This window comes from Gymnodraco acuticeps, unplaced genomic scaffold (genome assembly GCF_902827175.1).
Source record: "Gymnodraco acuticeps unplaced genomic scaffold, fGymAcu1.1, whole genome shotgun sequence".
NCBI classification, from domain to species: Eukaryota; Metazoa; Chordata; class Actinopteri; order Perciformes; family Bathydraconidae; genus Gymnodraco; species Gymnodraco acuticeps.
In genome coordinates this window covers 1-9,291 of record NW_022990574.1, presented here as the reverse complement: position 1 = coordinate 9,291, position 9,291 = coordinate 1, and the positions used below count along the sequence as shown (strand labels likewise).

The window sequence follows — 9,291 nt, the reverse complement described above, 5'->3', positions numbered from 1 at the left end:
GAAAGATGCTTTACAAGTCAAATGTATTATTTTTATTATTAAAAACTGATGAGAATCTTCTGGATAATGTCAGGAAAATACGTCAAAAAATTCCTAAATATCGGTGAGTAATTTGGGTAAAAAACGTTAGTGTTTTCAAAAATGTTGGGAAATGACAAATACTCCTCCACCCATACATCCCGCACCCTTCGATCCTCAGACTCCGGCCTCCGCACCTTCGGGGGCCGTGCCTTCAGTGTCGCGTCCCCCCCCCCCCCCCCCCCCCTGGAACTCCATCCCTGCTGCCGTAACGCCCCTTCTCTGAACATCTTCAACCCTGAAAACTCATCTGTCCAACATGAACTCACTCTCTCCCCCCCCCTGCTATGTAACACTTCTGCCCCCTGTGTTACGTCTTGTCCTTATATGTTTCTTGTTAAGCGACCTTGGGTTGATGAAAGGCGCTTTATCAATTAAAGTTATTATTATTATTAAAGATGTCAGAAGAAATCGCCCAAAATAGGTAAATAATTTTCAGGAAAAAACATGACAATTATTTTTTTTTAATATTGGGGAAATCAATTAAAATACATACATATTACATGAAATGATGTTGTATTTAATCATATTATTTAATATATTATAGTTTTTACAGGCGACTATCAGCAGGTCTTCACATAAACTTTAATTCCAGACTTCATGAATATAAGCTTTTTATTTCTCGTCAGTAAATCATGTACAGAGTCTTCCTTTTTATTCATTTGATTAATAAATATTAATTTTTTACACATTGTAAACATACAGGGTCTACTTTCACATCATACAGTACATGTAGATTAATGCTCCAAACAGAAGACATTTTATTTAAAAACAGCCGTAATCATTATTAATCTCACAAGAAAAATATTCATACACATTTCATTTGTACACAACGCTTTCGGAGTGTGAGGCGGAGTGAACAATATGACTTTAGTTGTTAATAAAAGATCATAAAAGCTTAAATATGTGTGTAATTTGATGACAGATGCACAGGAGGGGTTTTGGGGGAACTAAGAACGGGTTAAACGCGGATACTTGTTTTCATGTGTACAGGAAGTCAGCGATGTTACACTGCAGTACTGATGTTCACAGTAATGACACCACAGGTCAACCAGGTTCTGTGCAAAGTTAGCAGGTGCGCTAAGGGTCGGCCAAACTTAAACTAAGAGGTATTTTAAAGGTCGGTCCTTTTGTTCAAAGTTAAGGGTTGTTTTTACCCATGCTTTAACTAAGTGGCTTTTCCAACATTTAGTAAAAGGCAGTTTTTTAAAGCTTATATTTAGGTTGTTTTATTCTTAACTGAGTCCCGGCTTCTTCAAAGGGTCATTTTTTAAAAAGCTTTAACTAAGAGAATTTGTTTTCATATTTAAACTAATATACATTTTTCCTAGGCTTTGAGGAATGTGAGTTTTTTCCAAGCTTTAGTTCAGGGAAGTTTTTTCTCCAAGCCTTAACTAAGGTCGACTTTTCCTCAACTTTAAATCAGGGTCATTTTTTAACTGTTTTAAAGATTTAAGTTTTGATTTGATTTCAATCCAACAGTTTAAGGGCGAGTGTTCTGTTAGTGAACCTCAGATGTAGTTTCACCCTAACTTCATTTAAAGGCAAGTCCTTGCAGACTAAGTTTATTGAAGAGCGAGAGTCACCGGCTGTAGAAGCAGGATTTAGTGATCAGCTGATTTATTATTTAGTTTCCCTCTAAGTTTATTTAGGCAATCAGGATTAAGTTTCTCTCTATCGTTACTAGTGAGTCATCAGCAGTAGCCCCCCCCCCCCTCCAAAGTATATTTAAGTGTTGTTTCCAGTCAAATCTGGATTCAATTAATTTAGCAAGAAACTAACTTTAGTTAAAAGTTAGTTATCAGTAGGTTTATTTGGCACTCCAAGTTTATTTAGAGTGAGTAAAAGCAGCAGCATCACCTCCACCCGAGGACCCTCCTTCCAAAGCTTGATCAATAACACTCCTTCTTCCCTTCTTCACCTCCACCTCCACGCGGGGGGTCCTCCTGTCGGGACGCAGCCCCACCCAGGAGCTCAGGATTCGGGCTCGTTTCAGCGAGGGCTCCAGTAAGTTTTTACCCTGGCTTTAACTAAGTGCTTCTTCAAAGCTTTAATGAGGGTCATTTAAAAAAAAGAAAATAAGATTTCAGTTTTGATTTGATTTAAATCCAACAGTTTAAGGGAGAGTTTTACTCAGATTTAGTTTCACACTAAGTTGCAGACTAAGTTTATTTTAGAGCGAGAGGCAGGATTTAGTGGCCCTCTAAGTTTATTTGAGGGACATTATTGGCTGTAAAATCAGGACTAAGTTTCCCTCTAACCCCTCACAGCTTGGCTTTATTTCCCTGGAGGCTCTTCTTCACGAGCCCCAGCGCCTCCATCGCCGTCCCCCAGGCGAGGGTGACCCCGACCCCCCCCGTGCCCGTAATTATGCACCACAGTTACACTCCTTCCCCCCTTCTTCACCTCCACCTCCACCTCTCTCTCCACCTCCACACGGGGGGTCCTCCTGTCGGGACGCAGCCCCACCCAGGAGCTCAGGATTCGGGCTCGTGTCAGCGAGGGCTCCAGGGAGCTGCAGCGCTTCAAAATGCCCCGAGTGTCGTTTTCCTCCACCTGCAGGTTCCAGTCTCCCCCCTGCCGAGTTCCTCCGATAGTGACCCCCTGGATCCCTGGGAAGATGTACGTGAGGCCGTCCCCGTCCCGGATGAAGTGCTGCAGCCAGGGAGCCTCCATCTTCAGGACCTGGCCTCGAACCGGCTGCACGGAGACGTCTGCGGCCAGCGAGCGCGATCCCAGGCCCGAGCAGTTTACGATGACGTCAAAACTACCGCTGAGATCCTGGAGGTTATCGACCCGGCGCTGCTCCACCTGACCCCCCGCACGCCTGAACCTGGAGAGAGGAAGACAGGTAGAAAGAGCGGGGGGAACACTTAAAGGTCTCCTACTGTTGTATCATCCTCTTCATCACAGGTCTCACTCAGATAGATCCAGAGCCTGTCTCTGATTGGCTGAAACACCAAACAGGTCATTGCAGCATTACCCATAATCCCCTCTGTTTCAGCCCTGTTTCCAAAGTGCTGATTCTCTGTCTGTTACTTTAGATGAAAACAAGGAGCCCCTCCCCACGCCCCTCTGAGAGACATTTGGTTACAAAGAACTCAATGGAGCTCTAGAGGAGATTCAGGTGATAAGGGGGGGGGGGGGGGGGTTACCTTGTTGCTGATTGGCTAATGGTTACACAAGACAACACATCGTTATGACATCATCAAGTGGCCAAAATCTGATCAGCTCATTTTCAGACAGGTTTTTATAGAAATGGATCAAAAAGGAGAGAGGAATCTTTGTTTCCTGAAACTTTCAGAAGTCTCTTTCCACAGCTGGGGACACATGTTGATGTTAGGAACGAGACATGAAGAAGAGGGGACAATGTGAAGTAGAAGAACGACCTGAAGACAGAGGGGACACATGTGATTGTAGAAGAAGACATGAAGAATGGGATGGGGACACATGTTGATTGTAGCAAGGGAGACATGAAGAAGATGGGACAACCTGTTGATTGAAGAAGAGACGATGAAGAAGCGGGGGGACACATGTTGATGTGGAAGAGACATGAAAAGAGGGGCAAATGTTGGGTAGAAGACCATGTAAAGAAGAGGACACATTTTTTTATGTCGAAGAAGGAGGACATGTAAGAAGAGGGGACACATGTTGATGTAGAAGAGACATGAAGAAGAGGGGACACATGTTGATGTAGAAGAGACATGAAGAAGAGGGGACACATGTTGATGTAGAAGAGACATGAAGAAGAGGGGACACATGTTGATGTAGAAGAGACATGAAGAAGAGGGGACACATGTTGATGTAGAAGAGACATGAAGAAGAGGGGACACATGTTGATGTAGAAGAGACATGAAGAAGAGGGGACACATGTTGATGTAGAAGAGACATGAAGAAGAGGGGACACATGTTGATGTAGAAGAGACATGAAGAAGAGGGGACACATGTTGATGTAGAAGAGACATGAAGAAGAGGGGACACATGTTGATGTAGAAGAGACATGAAGAAGAGGGGACACATGTTGATGTAGAAGAGACATGAAGAAGAGGGGACACATGTTGATGTAGAAGAGACATGAAGAAGAGGGGACACATGTTGATGTAGAAGAGACATGAAGAAGAGGGGACACATGTTGATGTAGAAGAGACATGAAGAAGAGGGGACACATGTTGATGTAGAGGAGACATGAAGAAGAGGGGACACATGTTGATGTAGAAGAGACATGAAGAAGATGGGACACATGTGATGTAGAAGATACATGAGGAAGAGGGGACACATGTTGATGTAGAAGAGACATGAAGAAGAGGGGACACATGTTGATGTAGAAGAGACATGAAGAAGAGGGGACACATGTTGATGTAGAAGAGACATGAAGAAGAGGGGACACATGTTTGATGTAGAAGAGACATGAAGAAGAGGGGACACATGTTGATGTAGAAGAGACATGAAGTAGAGGGGGACACATGTTGATGTAGAAGAGACATGAAGAAGAGGGGACACATGTTGATGTAGAAGAGACATGAAGAAGAGGGGACACATGTTGATGTAGAAGAGACATGAAGAAGAGGGGACACAGTGTTGATGTAGAAGAGAACATGAAGAAGAGGGGACACATGTTGATGTAGAAGAGACATGAAGAAGAGGGGACCACATGTTGATGTAGAAGAGACATGAAGAAGAGGGGACACATGTTGATGTAGAAGAGACATGAAGAAGAGGGGACACATGTTGATGTAGAAGAGACATGGAAGAAGAGGGGACACATGTTGATGTAGAGAGACATGAAGAAAAGAGACCACATGTTGATGTAGAAGAGACATGAAGAAGAGGGGACACATGTTGATGTAGAAGAGACATGAAGAAGAGGGGACACATGTTGATGTAGAAGAGACATGAAGAAGAGGGGACACATGTTGATGTAGAAGAGACATGAAGAAGAGGGGACACATGTTGATGTAGAAGAGACATGAAGAAGAGGGGACACATGTTGATGTAGAAGAGACATGAAGAAGAGGGGACACATGTTGATGTAGAAGAGACATGAAGAAGAGGGTACACATGTTGATGTAGAAGAGACATGGAGAGAAGAGGGGACACATGTTGATGTAGAAGAGACATGAAGAAGAGGGACACATGTTGATTGTAGAAGAGACCTGAAGAAGAGGGGACCCACATGTTGATGTGGAAGAGACATGAAGAAGATGGCCGGACACATGGTTGATGTAGAAGGAGACATGAGAAGAAGGGGGACACATGTTGATCGTAGAAGAGGACATGAAGAAGAAGCGGCGGACACATGTTGATGTAAGAAGAGACATTGAAGAAGAGGGGGACACATGTTGATGTGGAAGAGACATGAAGAAGGAGGGGACACATGTTGATGTAGAAGAGGACATGAAGAAGAGGGTGACCACATGTTGATGTAGAAGAGAGGAACATGAAGAAGAGGGGACACATGTTGATGTGGAAGAGACATGAAAGACGAGGGACACATGTTGATGTAGAAGAGGACATGAAGAAGACGGGGACACATGTTGCTGTGAAGAGGACCTGAAGAAGAGGGGTACCACATGTTGATGTGGAAGAGAACTGAAGAAGAGGGGACACATGTTGATGTGGAAGGCGACATGAAGAAGAGGGGAACACATGTTGATGCAGAAGAGACATGAAGAAGAGGGTGGACACATGTTGATGTAAGAAGAGACATGAAGAAGAGGGGAACATGTTGATGTAGAGAGACATGAAGAAGAGGGGACATATGTTGATGTAGAAGGGACATGAAGAAAGAGGGGACACATGCTGATGTTGTAGAAGGGACATGAAGAAGAGGGGGACACATGTTGATGTAGAAGAGACATGAAGAAGAGGGGGACACATGTTGATTGTAGAAGAGACATGAAGAAGAGGGGACACATGTTGATGTAGAAGAGACATGAAGAAGAGGGGACTAAGTTGATGTAGAAGGGACATGAAGAAGGGGGACACATGCTGATGTAGAAGGGACATGAAGAAGAGGGGACACACTGTTGATGTAGAAGAGACATGAAGAAGAGGGGACACATGTGATGTAGAGAGGACATGAAGAAGAGGGGACACATGTTGATGAAGAAGAGAATGAAGAAGAGGGGACACATGTTGATGTAGAAGAGACATGAAGAAGAGGGGACACATGTTGATGTAGAAGGGACATGAAGAAGAGGGGACACATGTTGATGTAGAAGAGACATATGTCCCCTCTGTGTAAAGAGACTCCTCAGAGACATGAAGAAGTGGATTTTGCACAACAGGTGACCTTTAAATAAACTGTGTTTTTTATTAACCCAAAAATCCAAAACCAACATTATAAACCAATCATCTCTAACTAGGCCCATAAAACCTCCATCAACTTAACAGCTGTTCCCTCAACAAACGGACCTGCTAATGACAAAGCAAGGGTCCTCTAAAGTGGCTGGGCCAACCCAATATGAACAGAATACACAAAGAACACTCACAAATCCCCCCTTTGACATGAAGCAGGTGGTTTGTCCCAATCTGTCCTAATTGGCTCCTTCCGGGGGCAAAACATGTAACTGCACTTACCTGTATTTATATTTAATATGTATGATTAACGACTGAGAGTTGATCGCATGTCTCACCTCTTCTCCACATGAAGCCCCTTGAGCTCTGTCTCTTGTGTGAATGCTTTATGAATAAGCTTTCTTTGATTATAATGGTCTTAATGCGCGGTTACCTCTTCTCCAGCCAGGGCAGGTAGCGGCTGCACTCACACTTGATGGTGGTGAACGCCTGTCCGAACCGATGCTCCGGGAATCGAACCATCTCTCGCTCCGTCATGATCCTGAACCCGAGCACCAGGTCGGACCAGTACGGAGTTTTATCTTCAGGAACGTCCCGGAAGATCTGCCAGCTGCAGGAGGAGGACGTTAAACATACTGAATATTCAACGTGTTGATAAGACTTAGTGGTTGACTGACCCGGAGCTGAGCATGACGCCGGCCTCCGGAGCGTCTTCAGACTGAGCGATGAGCCGCAGGTGGTCGAAGCTGGACTTGAACCAGCGCCTCTGCTGCTCCACTGGGACATCTGAGGGGGGAATATCATTTATTATTACATGGCTTCGTTGAATACTCAATTCTGATTGGTCAATTCAGAACACGTGCAGTAGAACAGACCGCTGTCCAGGACTAATGGCCGTTGCTAAAGAGGATCAAGAGAGAGAAAGGAAAAGACGGAGCGCTGGACGTCAGATGAATGAAAAGAAGAAGGCAGAGAGGAGGTGAACAGAACACGGTGAGCTCTGCGGAGTTTAGGGGCTTGTTAGTGGATCAGAAACTGTGAACAAAGTTGGACAGTGCTGCCGTAAAGTTGTTGTTGTCGCAGTTCCAGCCGTTGGTGCGTCGTGGAAAGAAGTTTATTTTTTCTTAGCGGAAGAATTACGATCATTTTTAAGTCAATAAAATCATTTGTGATGAAGACCGCTTCGCGTGTGGCTCCCTGGTCCGCCTGTCGGGTGCTCTTTTACCCATAATGACCGCCTCGCTGCACATTGTCCCTTACATAGCGTGTAGCTGGGTCATTCTACAGAAAAGGTGGAAGTGCTGTCACTTACTTTTGCAGACACCAAAATACATGACGTTGACCTAATACTCACATTCATTATATGTTGGATAAATAGAGATTGTCTTAATGGTACTAAATTAAACAATTAAAAAAATTGCAATTGATTTAAAATGCCAAGTTCAAGGAACTGCCTTGTCACTTTGATCACGTGGAAGTGGAGCCTATAGTTTTCATTCAAATGTCTTTTTTTTCAATAAATAAATCGCATTCATATTTACATAACATTACATACATTAAATATAGGCTAACACTGAAATGGTAAAAAAAACGCAAATCATTATTAATAATATCCAATAAATGTCAGTCACCCAAAATGACGTCATTGGTGTTGCTGCTACACAAAACGCTTTTATTCTGAAGTAATGAACTGTCTCTGAAGTGCCTCCTGTAACAAGAGATCCTTTGAGGCACAAAGACATAAGTCAGATACTTCTTACTTTGTTTGTTAAAGGTGTCATTTTATCTTCAAAGTTACGTACTTTCAAGTCTGTCATAGTTACTCATTGCATAGCCCTAGGGGTGAACATTGGAATGGGAAAATGTATTGAAGAGTTTAAACAATTTTGATATTGATTGAAGCTCATAAAGTATGTGGTCTGACACATGGCAGCCATTTTGTTAAAATTGTAGTGTTTTCTCCAAATTGTCCCTGGTGTTACTCTTCTTCCTGGTAACACGTAACACCAGTGACGTTCCTATGTAAATAAGCTTTGTATAAAAATAATAAAAAAGCATGCCCCCGGACCCCCCTAGAGGAGGTGAGGTCCACCACCTGCCCACACCCCCTGTTAAATTGTCTCACCCACATTGAGGATGCTTCCTAGTACGCCCATGTTTTATTCCATGCGTCAAGTCAGGTAAATTGGGTCCAGATGTTATTGCATCAAAGATCTGTTAACATTAAAATCACTAAATATATACTGTAACTATTTTGCTCTAGGCAACTCAAGGGCTGCTCAGGTAATGTGATTACTTTATGAGTAATGGTCCAAAATAACATAAAATGCATAGGGTTTTAATTAAGTGGGCCTGTCTGTCAATTAATCTCCGGGCCACGTTTCCCCCCTGTGTGTGTGTGTGTGTGTGGTGTGTGTGTGTGTGTGTGTGTGTGTGTGTGTGTGTGTGTGTGTGTGTGTGTGTGTGTTGTGTGTGTGTGTGTGTGTGTGTGTGTGTGTGTGTGTGTGTGTGTGTGTGTGTGTGTGTGTGTGTGTGTGTGTGTGTGTGTTGTGTGTGTGTGTGTGTGTGTGTGTGTGTGTGTGTGTGTGTGTGGTCTTTTGAGCATCCTAGGTGCATCTGAGTTCCTGTGAGCCCATTGTGTCAAAAATAAGAAATGAATCCTCACCTGGGTTGTGGTTGGCGAACAGGATGCCGGCGGCTCCATCGCTCGTGGTCTCGGGGCTGAACTTCTCCCCCAGCAGGGTGACTGAGACGTGGCGAAGATTCTCCGCGATGCACACGGCCGTGGAGAAACCCACCACCCCCGCCCCCACCACCACCACCCGAACACCACCCATCACCCTGCAGAGAGAGAGGGAACAACAGCATCACCCTGGGACCCAAGCTGAAGCATCTGTGCTCCAGCACTGAAGCATC

General features: G+C 44.0%; 1 protein-coding gene across 1 annotated transcript; it reads right to left on the bottom strand.

Annotated features, from left to right (window-relative positions):
- Positions 1 to 1,823: 1,823 nt before the first annotated feature.
- LOC117553820 (D-aspartate oxidase-like) lies at positions 1,824 to 9,212 on the bottom strand. The gene is given in 5 exon segments (XM_034227889.1): positions 1,824 to 2,435; positions 2,437 to 2,911; positions 6,809 to 6,985; positions 7,053 to 7,161; positions 9,041 to 9,212. Coding segments are annotated over 5 exon segments (1,026 nt in total). The 3' UTR covers positions 1,824 to 2,342.
- Between the last annotated feature and the right edge of the window lie 79 nt (positions 9,213 to 9,291).